Source organism: Telopea speciosissima, chromosome 7, assembly GCF_018873765.1.
Source record: "Telopea speciosissima isolate NSW1024214 ecotype Mountain lineage chromosome 7, Tspe_v1, whole genome shotgun sequence".
Taxonomy (NCBI): domain Eukaryota; kingdom Viridiplantae; phylum Streptophyta; class Magnoliopsida; order Proteales; family Proteaceae; genus Telopea; species Telopea speciosissima.
Genome location: NC_057922.1, coordinates 6390723 through 6406029, shown reverse-complemented (window position 1 = coordinate 6406029; position 15307 = coordinate 6390723). Strand labels below are relative to the sequence as shown.

The window sequence follows — 15307 nt, the reverse complement described above, 5'->3', positions numbered from 1 at the left end:
AAACCTTCAAAATATTCGACCTTTTTATTCCCATTTTACTTTTTTCCATCTACCAAACATGACCAATATAAATATAAAACAAGAAAAATATCTTAGATGACCTCACTTTTCTATGATTTTTTTTTTTTTTTTTGGATGACCTCTCTCTTGGAAAGGTTCGTTAGGTTAAGGGTGCATGTTTGATGTACTGATTTTGACCCGCCCAAGCCCAATAAGAGTCCAGCAGGATCTAGACTGGGTTTTTATGGTTCGTGAGTCAGGCAAGATCGAAAAGTTCAAGCCCAAAATTGAGTTTGAGCTGGGCTGGACCTAGGCTAAGGGGGTTCAATTGGTTCGGTTTTGATTTTTTGGTTTTGTTTCTGATATATATAAAAATAGTTCACCAATGCATGATCGACATGTTGTAGAAGACCAAATCAAATGGACGATTATGGGTAAAGTTATTTTGATCTATTGGGACTCACTCTCTCATTGCACGACCTCCACGAGGATAGACTCTCTCCACAAGGAATTTTCCTTTTTTTTATCTCTTTCTAGGTATCAGACTTCTCCACCACCCATCCCTATAAATACTAAAATAGGGTAAAAATACGATACAATCAATTACTGTTTCAAGCATTTTGAGTTTCTCAACTCATATTATTTTGTTTGGATTTTTTATTTAAGCATCGGAGAGTCCCCCGTAGTCTACTCCGACCATCTCTTGTTCGTTTTTTGTTTTTGGTGCGCAAGTCTCCTCTTAGCACGATAATTTAGATTCCAACAGTGACAATTTCAGTTCAATACAAGATATAGAATGTATAAACCAAAACCGGATAATTTTCATAATCTCAAAATTGAAACTGAACTGGATTGATTTGTTTTATTTAGTTTTTATTTGGTTTTTTTATATTTGAATCTGTCTGAAAGCTATGTGATTGCTACAAGGTGGAGGTATGAACTATCAATCACTATTCAAGGTATTAGTATCGAATCAACCAATACCAGCCATGATCGATACTGTAACAAGGATATCAATATAGGGAAGAGTAAAATGGTATAGAAAACCAAGGTATCGGTATTCTTAAGGGGCAAAACGGTCTGATCGGACCCTATACAACCGATTCATATCGATATCTGTCTAGACCAATACCTAAGACCATAACATCTATGGCTACTATTGATATTGATATCAACCAAGACCGATACAGATATGGTTATTACCGATATGGATATCAGCCAATATGGGTATCCAATTTTGTTTCTTTTGTTTTTTTTGGTAAGAAGGGTACCGATTCCTAAGTCCATAATATCAATGGCTATTTCTTTCGGCATTGGAAAAGTTGACATGCTATAGTTATAGGGTGTGGACTTAGGACAGTCCCTTAGACAAGAGATGACATGCTTATGATGCCCTACTTCATGCGTCGGGATCCTCTCCAGGGAGTCCAGCTCCAAGGGAGTGCCCAGTGAGGCATCCAACGGGGCTGGGCTGCTGGGATGTATGCTCGGCATGCATCTCGACGCACCCAGCAACCTAGGGCAATTGGATGCCCCACTGGACACTCCCTGGGTGTTGGGCTTCCTGGAGAGAAGCCGGATCCCTACTTCACAACATTCCATAGTTGTATAGAAATGCACTTATTCTTCCAACAAATAATTGCATGCTCTTTGATATCACCCCTTTGGATTGGTTTGAGAAATCCCCAAAGACATGATGGTCATTTTGTGCAGTCTTGTATCTAGGGCCTCTAGGCACAGGAGTCACTTGCCCCACCGGTAGGGGTGTTAATATAGGACCAGAACCAATCTTGACTGACAGGAACCGAAACCGAACCACCCAATAGCTTATTGGTCCGGATCTGGTCCTAGTGATATACTATTGGGTCGGGCCAGTTTTGGTCCGGGTCTCCCAACGATTCTAGAACGCGATAGCCCATTAAGGACCCGGTAGCATTGGAACCGTTGGAATCGGATGATATGTAAGCAAATTGAATGAGAAATTAGAAATCTGAAACCCTAAAAGGCTTTAAACCCTAACCTATTAATAGTATTGGATTGCTTGGGACTTTTAAGTGACACTCTTTTGTTGTTCTTTAAGTCATCAGTATATGAGTTGAATTTGAAATGGAAATTATATACTCTTAAAGCTGTCTCTTTATTTATATATATGCATCAATGTCTTTATTTTGGGTTCTACAAGAAAATATGTGTATGATGAAGCTCCCGTTTTCCTAGGAAAACTCTTATCGTCCTTGTTTTGGACTCAATAATGTTTGGAACCGATAAGGAACCAGAATCGGATCACCCATTAGTTAAGGGTCCTGGGTCTCAGATTTGGATCCGATAAGCTTATTGGTCCAGTTATGGTCTTGACACCTTAGAACCAGAACCGCTAATGATCTGGACTGATAACCCAGAACTGAACCAATTGACACCCCTACTCCCTACCCACGGGACCAGCAGGTAATATTCTCTTTCCCATAAAAATAATAATTTTTAACCCCCAAAGAAATCCTCTTTTTGAATCCATCTATCTATACTTGTCGATGCCATATCGATATCAATATTGATCGATACTGTACCAATTCCTAAAGAGTCAGATTCCTCCCCTGGGGCCGATAACCCTTCTCTATTCCCACCACTACCCAACCCCATCCCCTTCCGATCCCTTCTGCAGATCTGTTACTACTGACATAAAATATTGTCATTAAAGCAGAAACAATGAATCTGAAGGACTGAAACTGAGATATTCCAAGCTACAATTCAAAAAAAATGGACAGTGGAGACCACCACAAATTTTCTAATTGGTGCACGTCTACAAACACCCTCCGCCCACAGAGCCTTCTGTACGTGGTGGATCCCATACGCCCACCCAACTCTGCATTGCATTGCTTCCTTCTGTAAACTTCTTACCTAACACATTGTTGTACTCTTGCCACCCACAACTTCAACTAGAAAAAGATGGAGAAAGAAAAGAAAAAGAAACTCAAATGCATGGTGACACTCATGATATCTAAAGACTAAAGCTAAAGTCTGCTATATTCTACTGCTTGTAGTCCCCATAGATTGGTCAATCTATATAGAAACTGACCCCACTGTGGTTCATAAATGCAGTAGAGAAAGTGGGAAGTGGGAACAAAACCCATGGGGCCATCTACGACCAAATACCAATAATGAATCATGGTGAGAACTTGGACTCTGATCCTTGGAGTTGGAGTAGGAAATAATAGAAGGTTCGAATTTCAAGGGAGAATCTCTTTACTCATAGAGCTCTGGTGGTTAGATGGAACTTTTGAAGATCTGAAGAAACTAGTTATTATTGTTATTGGTGAAGTCTGATCTTAATTTATCGCAGGGAGTATTGTTGATCGATTCTTCTTCAATATAGGTGGCTTGTCATATAATAGGTCGGAGGGTTGGGGGCAAGAGTTTCAAGTCAAAATTTGTAGTCGTTTATATTGGGGGCAGTTTTTTTACTTTCGGGGATTAGGGTTTTTTTATGTTGTACTATGCGAGACGCTATATAAGGTGTTATCCGGTAAGGAGGTGTGTGAGGGTTTTGAAAATTTTTCATCAGAATAGTGGAAGCTCTGATTATCACTCAGCTGTGCACGTGTGATTAATGTGATTCTCTTTCATTTTGCTTTGCAAATTATTGTTTTGCTGCATTGTAAATTCTTAGCAATTGTTGGAGGTTGATTAGTTTTATTTTTCCTTTCGTGAGTAACTCTTAGAAACGTATACAACCCACAAAATTGTATATGCCTACAGAATTGTGTACGACATACAAAAACGTATATGCACTAACAACAGACACTAAAAATAAATCAAGCACACACACAAAAGAAACAAGGGATTTACATGATTTGGTAACACCATTTATATCCATAGTAGGGTGTCAAATGGTCGGTTAGGCCAGGTATCAGTTGGGTTGAATCGGTTTTGGTTTGGGAATAAGTGAGACCAAAACCAAATTGTTAAGGAACTTGGGTTTTCAATCAGTTTCGATTTTGATGTATTTTGGTTTTTTAGTATCAGGTTAATATCGATTTTAGTCTGGTTGTTTTTGGGCTTTAACCATAGTGAAAAATTATATTCATAACATACAGTGAAAAAAGATTCGGTAAAAACACTTTAAATCATCTTCCCAACTCAAACAAGTAAACAACCAAGAATAGAAAATTTGATTTGATGTGTTCATGTTGTAATCAGAACAAGATCAATGACTTGCAAGGGAAAGTTAATTAAATTGAAATCAATGGATAAATAGAGTTTGTAGCAAAATCATTGTTACAAATCAAATCTTATTATTATGTGGGAAAAACAACTAATATTGAAATTAGTGGATGAAAAGATAACTAATATTGAAATCACAAATGAACTCTACTATCAAATCATTCATTTAAATGGCCAACTAAATTTGTCTAGTGAACAAGGTGATCAATGGAAGCATTATTACATATCAATTTTTCTATTCATAACCTCATACTCATTGATTTATAACAACTCCCTTTGCAACAATATTTTTTTTCATTAATATTGAAATCAATGGATAATCAATTCACTCATTCATAACCTCATACTTATTGTGTTTTTTTTTTTTAATCAGTTTGATTTCGGTCTAGATATTAGTTGGTTCGGTGTGGTCCGGTCATACCCAGTCCAAAACCAATCTGATAAAAATTTTTGATTGGTTTTACCGGTTTGGACTAGCTTTTGACATCCCTACTCCACGGAGTGAGATCCAATCTTTCACTACAAACAAGAGAAGAGATAGAGTAGAATCCATGTAATTTGATTCTTAAACCCAAATAACTTAGTACACTTTTGTCCCTATCTCTTTTTCACATAGTCATATACTCTCTCTCTCTCTCTCTCTTTTTTGTGTCTCTCCATTGTTGGATTTTCCTTTCTCCTCCCTTGATAGACACATCGCTCCTTTTATAGACCCATTTTCTTGGAGACTCCGCTCACTTGGAAAATTCTACATCTTCACTCTTTGGGAGATTACACCCTCTTCCAATAGATTCTTCTAATGGCTACTAGAAGATTCCAATCGACAATCAAATTAGACTGTTGGATCCAAACCAATCAACTGGTCTAGATAAAAAACACAAACCCAATAATTCCTTCATCTACCATGAACGTCACCATGGAATGAGAAAACACAATAGAGAAATAGTTTTAAAAAATTATTCTCAATGCCTATTACCAAACAAGCCCTTGCCCAATCATCTAAACTCTAAAGATAAGAGGGTGGATAGATACTATTTATATCGATAAACTTAAAAAAGGGATTCAAGTTATTGAGGTTGACCATTCAGAGACGAAAATAATTGACTTAATGAAGGAGAACTGGTGAAGTGTATAATTTCAAAATGGCAATAAAGAATGAGTTGGTCATTTCAATAATCCACTCGATCCCCAAAATCAAACAAGTGTAGGTGACTTCTAGTCTAGTCTCTTTTGGTGTTGGTTTTTCATAGATTAGCGCCCCCTTGGTTTTTACTAAGGATGCTAGGAGTTGTTGAAATCGAGAAGTTTTGCGTCTGAATTGTTTTTTTAGGGAGAGGGATGGTTATGCTAGAATCCAATGTGTCTATCTTTCTCTTTACTCTTTTGAAATGATTCTTATACCTTTCAAAGGGAAGAAAAAAAAGAAAGAGACAAACACACATAGCTAGGGTGCTAGCATACAATGATACAATATATCGTTAGCATACCCAAGCTTTTCCTCCCTTTTTTTTTTTTTATTATAAACAAATCTATTTTTCTCCTTTAGATTAAAAGAAGGGAAAAAGAACGCTACCATGTTGCATGGCCATGCCCTTTGACACAAGAGCAGATAAAGTTACCGCCCCACCCTCTATGAAATCAAATATTTCACTCATGTTGATGTTATTATACGTGCTCTCATTGGCTCCAACACTAGTCCAAGAACTACACAACCAAACAACGATGTCTAGTTGTAGTTGCTCCATCGAGCATGTGTGCTTAGTTAAAGGTGGTTCTTGACATGTGTAAAGAGATGCATAGGTATATGCAGCCAAAGTGGTTCTTTGGGCATCGAGCTCCTGTCTAGGGAGCCCAGCGCTCAGGGAATGCCCAGGGGCATTCAATGGCGGGGCTGTGTTACACACATCCAGAAGGTTAATTGGCACGCGTTAGGATGTGTGCGGCACAGTCCAGCCGTTGGATACCCCTTGGGAACTCCCTGGGCGTTGGGCTCCCCGGAGAGCAGTTAGATCCATTCTTTAGGGGGTTTGAAAAGCACAAGTTGTGTTTTGCCTAGCTTAGGCTGTTTTGGTATATATTCTATAAATAAATTTTGGGTCTAAAGTGCATTCTTAAATCCGAATCTTCTTTATTTTCTCATTTCAGAATGCGTTTTAGATTCATAATCTCTTTCAATAATACATATCAAACACAACATTATGATGTGTTTGGTATACACCTTCGAAACAGAATCGGGATCTAGAATACATTTTGGAATCTGATTATTCTCTATTTTCTTGCTTCGGAATGCGTTCTAGACCCAAAATCTATTTCAAGAATGCATACCAAACAAAGCTTTAATTTCTATTATAATTTAGATGTGAGACTACGATATTCTGAGTTTTTAAAAAAAAATATACTTGATTAAGTAAAATGGTTCTTAATAAAACAAGAACACTTATTTACATTGTAAATTCTCAATGTTCAAATGATGAGGGTTTATCCCTGCTTTAGTCCATGAAGGAACCACATCAATAGTGTAGATCATCGATCCATTTCTTTTGTATAAGGACAAAATTTAGACCCCTCCCAAAAAATAAAAATTTGTTTACATACCAAATATTGTAGGCTCAACCTACAATATTGAAGAATTTTAATCTCATGTACTCTCCAAAGTGCATGGTTTGATGAATTTAATTCTTTTTTGGTAAAAGATAAATTTAGATTTAGTAATTTGATTCTCCAAAGTGCAGAGTTCTGTAAATATTTAAGTAGATTACTTATTTCACTGAGTCCAGAAGCTACTTGTATAACCAGACAATATTCCTTTACTATTGGACAAAGTATTGGAACTATTTTTGCGAAAAAAAAAAAAACTCTGTCCAAGACATAAGGTGGAGCGAAATGACAGCCCCAACCGCCTAACCCCATGAAAATCCAAAATCTCACTCTTATTGATGCTTTAACCGTTCGCTTCCATTGGCCCTCGCACTGGTGCAGGATTCACACACTCCGGGCACAAAACTTTTTCACTTTTTTTTTATATATATATATATTTAAGTAGATTGATTATTTTATGACTTTAGAAGCCATTATATATAACATCCTAACTGGGTAACATTCCTTCCCATTTGAGAAAGGATCTAGATCTTCTACGGCGTGCCTGTGCGGCGCAGACTAGGCTGCACGTGCAATGACCGTCTTACCCCCGCTCGGACAAGGCATTTGGGCAAGGGGTAAGGCTGTCATTACGCGTGTGGCCCAGTCTACGCCTCTCAAGCTACTACGGGCAAGGCGCCATAGAGGATCTGAATTGTTTGAGAAAGCATTAGAGATTTTTTTTTTTTTGGAAAAAAGAACTCGATTCGAGAGCATTGTCATGAATTTTTCTCCTCTTAGGTTCCCTACCCGGTCAGGTGCGCAGGTTCCTCTCATAGGAGGGGTGGGAATGACGACCTCACCCCACCTGGGCAGTGTGTTCGGGCAGGGGATGAGGTCATCATTTCCGCCCCCTATGAGAGGAACCTGCGCACCTAACTAGGCAGAGAACCTGAGAGGAGAACGACGTACCCTAACGCCTCACTGAATCTATGTCTCTCTCTCTCTCCTCCTTTTAGAGAATGACATCTGCCCCATATTAAAATCCTCTGCAGTACTGGCGGGGCGGCAGTGCACATCCGACGGCACAACAGAGGCCATGTGTGCCGTGGTACTCTGCCATGTGTACCACCTAACCTCTGCTTTGCCGTCGGATGTGCACTGCCGCCCTGCCGGTACTGCAGAGGATCCTGGTCCGCCCCATCTGCCCCTCTCTTGTAGGAGAAGAGACACTCAACGAATGGTTCGTAATTTCAATATCGGGGTCGGTGTATCAGATTAACCAAGTCTTATTTTTATTACCATTTTATCCTTGTCCGTACAGGTGTATCGGGGATCCTCTACACGACGGTGTATTCTGAGTACTCTCCCCGTAAGCTTTGCCCCACGTGCAGCATGAGATCAACTCATTATGAAAAACTAGTGAGGAGTAGTGCCAGAAAACCAAAACCTAATAGATAACGTTAAGAGGAAAAAATATCACCTCAATTTGCCAACCGTCAATTTCCTCAATTCCCTCTAATAGAGGGAGGTGGATCCCACTCTGGGCAGTGTGTTTGGGCAGGGGTTAGGGTGCTCATTTTCACCCCCAATTAGATGAAATTCTGAAAATTGAGGGACAGGAAAATTGAGGGGATAAAGATCCCGTTAAGAGCTCCAACCTCAGCCTATTAGTTAGTTACCAACGCGCTACGTTGACGCCACTTTACCTAACAAGCAACACCCCAGAGAACCCATCAATTTTCTTTCTTTTTCACTTTAAATTTTTTTAAATTAAATTTGGCTATAACCCACGTGGAGAGGTACTAAGTCATACGCGTTACGATCTGGAAACTCAATTTTTATATATATATATTTTTTGAATTAAATTCCTTTAATCAATTTAAGCAAAAATCCATATAGGGATTAGAGAGAGAGAGAGAGAGTTACAGGGTAAACCGGTTCTTGCTTTCCCGGTCTGCCCAGTAGCATTATAAAATAGAATAATAAAATATCATTTTTCGTTTTGCCTTTTCACCAATGCCTCGCCTGGAAACCACCTTTCTTCCCAATAAACGAATTTTTGGGTTTTGGTATGTCGTGAAGGTCCATGACTTGAATCGTTCTTTGCTTTTTCGCTTCAGAAAAGACAATCCAATCAAATTACTAATCAGAAACCAATGTAAAGTTAAACTAATTAAGACAAATAAAGGGAGTAGAGATTAGAGAAAGAAAGCAAACCATTTTGGGCTTCTTGGTAGTTTTCCTGAAGTCGTCTCCTTGCCGAAGCAAGCCTTTCAGGATCAATGGCGCTGTCCTTTTGTTCTCTCTGTTTCTGCATATTCCCACAAATTAAAATCAAAATCAACAAAATTGGGGGAGAGACGGACAGAGATAAAAGATTAAACAGTATAAAGCAAGAACTGAAGAAGCCTAGTTGTATCTTTTGGTATCACACATTTGGAGAAGGAGAAGCAGAAGCAGTTGCAAGGGCAGACACAGGTGTCTTGGTTTGAGTTTCCCTCCGGGAAGGAACGGCTTTTCCTTTTGGCTCCGACTCTGAGTGATTCTTATCTGACCCAGAGCTTCCATCTGTGATTAAATTAAAAGATGCTTAAACAAAAACATAGAAAGGGAAATCGAATAGCATTTGTTCCCTTTAGACTCGAAGTCTTTTGATAATTGATACTTACTGTGTGGATTTGGAGAGTAAGCAAAGTCAGGAACCTGAAAATGATAAAAAAAAATCTTGTCAAAAGGTAGAACTTTTGAAGACTGTAACGTGAAGGAAAATCCAAGTAGGGTGTGGTGTTCACCTGGTGATGAACGTTTTGCGTGCTTTTTAGGGGGTTCTGTTGAGGGGAGTCTCCATCAGCTGCCGCCATTAATGAGCTTTATTCGTTAAGCATTGAAAAGTGATTCTTTTTCTCACTTTATGTAAAATAACTTGAGAAAATTAAGAAAAAGAAGAATTTCCATTTCTTGTACCAATGAGTGCAGCAGAATTTGCTGTTCCTCCTCCTGGTGTATTCAATTTCACCCACTCGTCCACGACATCTTTCCATCTCCTGCAATACCACAAACTTCATATATGTAATTTTCCTTATTTTCAGCTCTGAACATATAAAATTTGGTTTTGAAGACCTCGAACCAACCTGACGAGTTGCTTAACCAATCGCCGGACTTCGTTAGATGAATGCTTTCTCAAGCGGTTTACATGCCTTCCGATGTCCGTCTCCTGAATAATAAAGAGTTAGGAACAGAAATTTATCAAATTGAAATGAGAAGGAATTTGTCTACACTTTATCGTTCTTTCACTTGCCTTGAGAGCTTTGAGTGTAATATCCATGTCTGCTAGGTTTTGTAGCAGACTTATCACATAATCTTCCGACTGCAATGAAAAAGAAATTTGTAAGGACAGAAGGAAGAAATGAAGAAACTGAAGAAAATTGAAATAAAAGGAAGAGAGAAAAAAGAAAAAAAAAAAAAAAAAGGAAACCTGATCGGGATCTTCGAGATGCTCCCTGATATTGAGAATCTTAGTCTCCTCGTCCTCAATTGTTGAGTGTCCATAGCTTCGATCTCCGTCATCATCCCTGTCAAGTGACCGCGGAGTGGAAGGAGAACCTCCCTTTCCTTCATGGCTACTGCTCTCCTTTTCAATCGAAGGTTCCACCGGAGAATGTTGTTGCAGCTTTTTAATCTCTTTGTTATTAGTTCTCATTGAATCGATTTCACAGTTACGACATCGAGGAACCATCGACGAGTAAAGCCGCTCTACGATTCCATCTCTTCGATCCTTCAATTCGTTTCCGTAATCCAAAGAGGCAACAGAGATTGCCGTGTCCATTAAAGTCCATAGATCCACCCCTGAATTCCTCAAAATCGATCTAAAATCATCATAGTCCATTGTAATAAAGAACCTTCGATCCCCAAATTTCACCGGATTTTTACCGCCGGAAACTGTTTGAAGACCTAGAGTTTGGATTTCATACAATCTGCAAATCGACCAGATCAGATAACGTTAAGGGAAACAAAATGAGGTCGTTATAATCTGCAAAAACCAGGAATTATCAGGTGTGGAGAAGGATATTCACCACTCTGTCTCTGACTCTTCCGGCAGAGAAAGCATTCCATTCACTCGTTCATCATCTTCGTTAGGCCGTAAATTAATCACTTTAAAAATCTCATAATCGGTGATGATATCGATCAAACCAATCCAAATATGAGAAATGCGTCACGGTTCGGAAAGCATCAGGCATCAGAAGACTAGATCTCAAAGGCGAGATAAAAACCGCAAAAACAAATCAGCCAGAGAAAAAAGGCCGAATCTTTAAAATCTGACCTTAGACTGAAGAAAGCTAAACCAGCTTTCCAGGTTGCTCAAATTCTTCTATTTTTTTGTTCTTGGCCTTTCGGTTCCTCGGCATCTGTAACTGAAATTTCAAAGAATCTCTGAGAAATCAAATCACACTAGATTAACATACTTAATAATTTCTCCTTATTAATGAATATTGAATTTCATTTTTTTTTTCCTCTCCTAAGTTTTGAAAAATTCCTGCTGACCTCAGAGGAACAGATGTAGATATACCTTTTTCATCCAGTGCAAGTGAGGCAGCGAGTGAGGACTTATCGGTCTCAATCCGTTAATGAATATTTGTATAATAGGGCATTTGTTCGCTTGGTATATTCTCTCATTTTTTTGAGAAATGACGAGAAACCCCTCCACCTCCACTCGCCTGCGACAGAAGTTTAGAACAGGTTAAATTCGACGGTTCATAATTCTTATAATCGGATCCGGAGCGAACCGGAAAGGAACAACTCCGTTTAATCACATTTTTAGAAGGAAAAAAGAAAAAGGGCGCATCTCGTGTCGAAGCATGAAGGACATGTGGGATACCATGGGCCCCATATTTGTTAGGATGGGGTCCTACTAATCAGCGTCTCCTAACTGCTTGCGAGTGATGTGACATGCGAGGGACATTTAGTCCTTAGAATTTTCCAAAAAGAATAGAAAAGGGGGGAGATTTTATTTTTTTCTTTCTAATCTAAGCCACCTCTCGACCACACACACCAGTGTAAAGGTATTTGTGTCAAAAATCCTGCTGGAACGAGTTTTTCCTGCAAGACAAAGATTAGCAAAAAGTATTGGGCGTCGCTGGTGATCTCACTCCGATGCTTAAGTTAGACCTTTGAGCAATAGTCAATACAATGAAAGTTCAGATGGATTAGACGTGTATTACCTCCCTTATTTAAGGTGGTTGAGAGTTTGAGTTGTGCTTGAATTGGGAAACTGGAATCTCGGAGTTGAGTGAGAATGTTGTTGAATGTAAGACGGGGATAATGTTTACCCGTTGCTTCCCACGCGCCTGATTAGGAGTGACGTGGGCGTTCAGATGGATTAGACGTGTGTTACCTCCCTTATTTAAGGTGGTTGAGAGTTTGAGTTGTGCTTGAATTGGGAAACTGGAATCTCGGAGTTGAGTGAGACTGTTATTGAATGTAAGACGGGGATAGTGTTTACCCGTTGCTTCCCACGCGCCTGATTAGGAGTGACATGGGCGAAAGTTTCGGGCCTTGTTGGTCCGTGATAGACTTAGAGTGTCTTACGTAAGCTTTAAGGGATATCTCCTTCATTTTTGGAGTTATCATATAAAATCACGACCTCACTCCTAAGGCGATCTCTTGACCTAGACCTGGATCCACGACCTCTGCAACTCGTTCTTATCGAGCCCGTTTCCTCATCCCAACAGGTACAATTTTGTGATGGGAAAATGAACTTTGTCCGTGAGCATGGTCCATGTCTCAGGATCCCGGGTAATGAGAGTGTGTGTGGGCTTCAGCCATGAGGGTCACTGTAGTCATTTCATACACCTTTGTGTTTAGGCATAAGGACGTGCTCTCGGATAGAGAACCCATTCCCTTTTGTGAAGAAGACGTAGGTTCTTACCAAAAAACAAAGAAGGGGAAGATTGTAAGAAGGAATATGCACGCCATACTAATGGAAGACAGAGTTGTATATATATTTCTATCCGAGGTCGAAATTATTTATCCTCTCATAAAGATGCCTATCTCATTATCATAATGATTCACGATGAAGGGATTCTCCATTTCTCCTCCCTTTACTGTATAGTTAGGAAAATAACTCGATCCTTTAATATACGAAACACAGGGTTAGTTTTGTAATTTCAGCTTTATAGCCAGTTGCCTCATTTAGGATTTTTGGACCATAAATCAATTTGATGAGTTTACTATTTTTTATATACTATTTACCGATGAATTATTTTGCCTGCAAGGATACTTATAATTACAAGGGGTTGGGTATTCCATTAGGTTTTCTAGAGTTAAGAGCTAATGGTTGGCTCTGCCCAATGAAGAGGGTGGCAAGGGGGTCATTTCCATTAGGAGAGTGAGAGAGAGACAGACTCTGGCTGGGCACATCGCTGGGCGTTACCCTTGCAATAATAATTAAAATTTACAAAATAATAATATATGTCCCAAAATTGAGGATCAAGTCAAATACACATTGTCCACTTATATTGACATCCTACATGCTTAGTCCATTTGATCAGGAGAGAGAATGAGAACTTGGGGCTTTTAGAGGCTGACCAGTGTGCAATAAGTTGATATTTTTGATTTAATGAAAATGTATTCATGTCTAGTTGAATTGAAGCTTTTGTGTGATAGTATTCGGAGGTGTTTACTTCTAAAAAAATATCTTTTGTATCTCGTCAGTGAGATGTACATGTTACCGATGAGATGCTAATAATTTAAACTACATCACTTAATTAGGAATTTACTTTGACTTTTAATGCCCTACCGACTTATGACATCAAATGTCCCATAGAAAATGTACGAGGCATACCATGGCCAAAAAAATACCAAGTCTCAAACCTCCGTTCTAATCATATAAAAACCTAAATGCTGGCCCCAATTTTCTTGGGTAACGTTGGATGTTTGGGGCTCCAAGGGATGATCATGTGCAATAAGTTGATGCTTTTGATTTGATGAAGAGGTATTCATGTCTACCTGAATTGAAACCTTTGTGACTGTGTTAAGAGGTGTTTGGCTTCTAAAAAATATTTCTTTCGTATATCGCCGATGAGATATACATCTTACCGGCAATATGCTAGTATTTGGACTACATCACTTAATTTAGAATTTACTTTGACTTTTAATGCCTACCGAATTATGACATTAAATGTAACATATAAAATGTACAAGGCATATATATCATGGTCGACTAAATACCAAGTCTCAAACCTCCGTACTAATCATATAAAAACCAAAATGTTGGCCCCAATTTTTTTCGGGTGGTATTGGATGTTTGGGTGCTCCAAGGGCTGACCAGTGTGCAATAAGCTGATGTTTTTTATTTGATAAAGATGTATTCATGTCTACCTGAATTGAAGACTTTGTGTGACAGTGTTCAGAGATATTTCCTTCTAAAAAATAATATCTTCCGTATCTCACTGGTGAGTTGTACATCTTACCGGCGAGTTGCTAATAATTTGAACTACTTTACTTAATTTGGAATTTACTTTGACTTTTAAAGTCCTAGCGACTTATGACATTAAATGTCCCATATAAAATATATGAGGCATACCATGGCCGAAAAAATACAAAGTCACAAACCTTCGTACTAATCATATAAAAACCTAAGTGCTGGCCCCAATTTTTCTAGGTGGCATTGGATGTTTGGGGGCTCCAGGGGCAGACCAGTGTCCAATAAATTGATGCTTTTGATTTGATGAAGGCGTATCCATGTCTACCTGAATTGAAGCTTTTGTGTGATAGTGTTCGGATGTGTTTCCTTCTAAAAAAAATATCTTTCATATCTCACCGGTGAGATGTACATCTTACCAACGAGATGCTAATAATTTGAACTACATTACTTAATTTAGAATTTACTTTTACTTTTAATGCCCTACTGACTTATGACATCAAATGTCCCATAGAAAATATACGAGGGATACCATGGCCGAAAAAATATCAAGTTTTAAACCTCCGTACCAATCATATAAAAACCTAAATGTTGGCTCCAATTTTCTTGGGTGACATTGGATGTTTGGGGGCTCCTAGAATTGAACAGTGTGCAATAAGTTGATGCTTTTGATTTGATGAAGATGTATTCATATCTACTTGAATTGAAGCCTTTGTGTGATAGTGTTCAAAGGTGTTTGGCTTCTAAATAAAATTTCTTTCGTATCTCGTCGGTGAGTTGTACATTTTACCGGCAATATGCTAATAATTTAAACTACATCACTTAATTAAAATTTTAATTTGACTTTTAATGCCCTACTGACTTATAACATCAAATGTCCAATATAAAATATTCGATGCATACCATAGCTGAAAAAATACTAAGTTTCAAACCTCTGTATTAATTATATAAAAACCTAAATGTTGGGCATTGGATGTTTGGGGGCTCTAGAGGCTGATTAGTGTGCAATAAGTTAAGGCTTTATTTTGTGAGGAGGTATCTACCTGAATTGAAGCCTTTGTGTGACAGTGTTCAGAGGTGTTTCTTTCA

The 15307-nt window shown here is 38.6% G+C and overlaps 1 protein-coding gene across 2 annotated transcripts; it reads right to left on the bottom strand.

The window, feature by feature from the left end:
* Positions 1-8655: 8655 nt before the first annotated feature.
* Positions 8656-10724, bottom strand: LOC122666748 (probable mediator of RNA polymerase II transcription subunit 26c). Of its 2 annotated transcripts, none has more exons than XM_043862812.1 (9): positions 10274-10724; positions 10097-10165; positions 9930-10012; positions 9763-9842; positions 9591-9649; positions 9468-9501; positions 9233-9366; positions 9016-9109; positions 8656-8912 (listed from the first exon to the last, which is right to left on the bottom strand). In XM_043862812.1, the coding sequence occupies exons 1-9, from the start codon at positions 10682-10684 to the stop codon at positions 8809-8811; spliced, it is 1068 nt and encodes a 355-aa protein (XP_043718747.1). In that variant the 5' UTR covers positions 10685-10724; the 3' UTR covers positions 8656-8808. The 2 variants fall into 2 exon arrangements, with proteins under 2 accessions (XP_043718747.1, XP_043718746.1); XM_043862811.1 differs by having other exon boundaries at positions 9468-9512; positions 9593-9649.
* Between the last annotated feature and the right edge of the window lie 4583 nt (positions 10725-15307).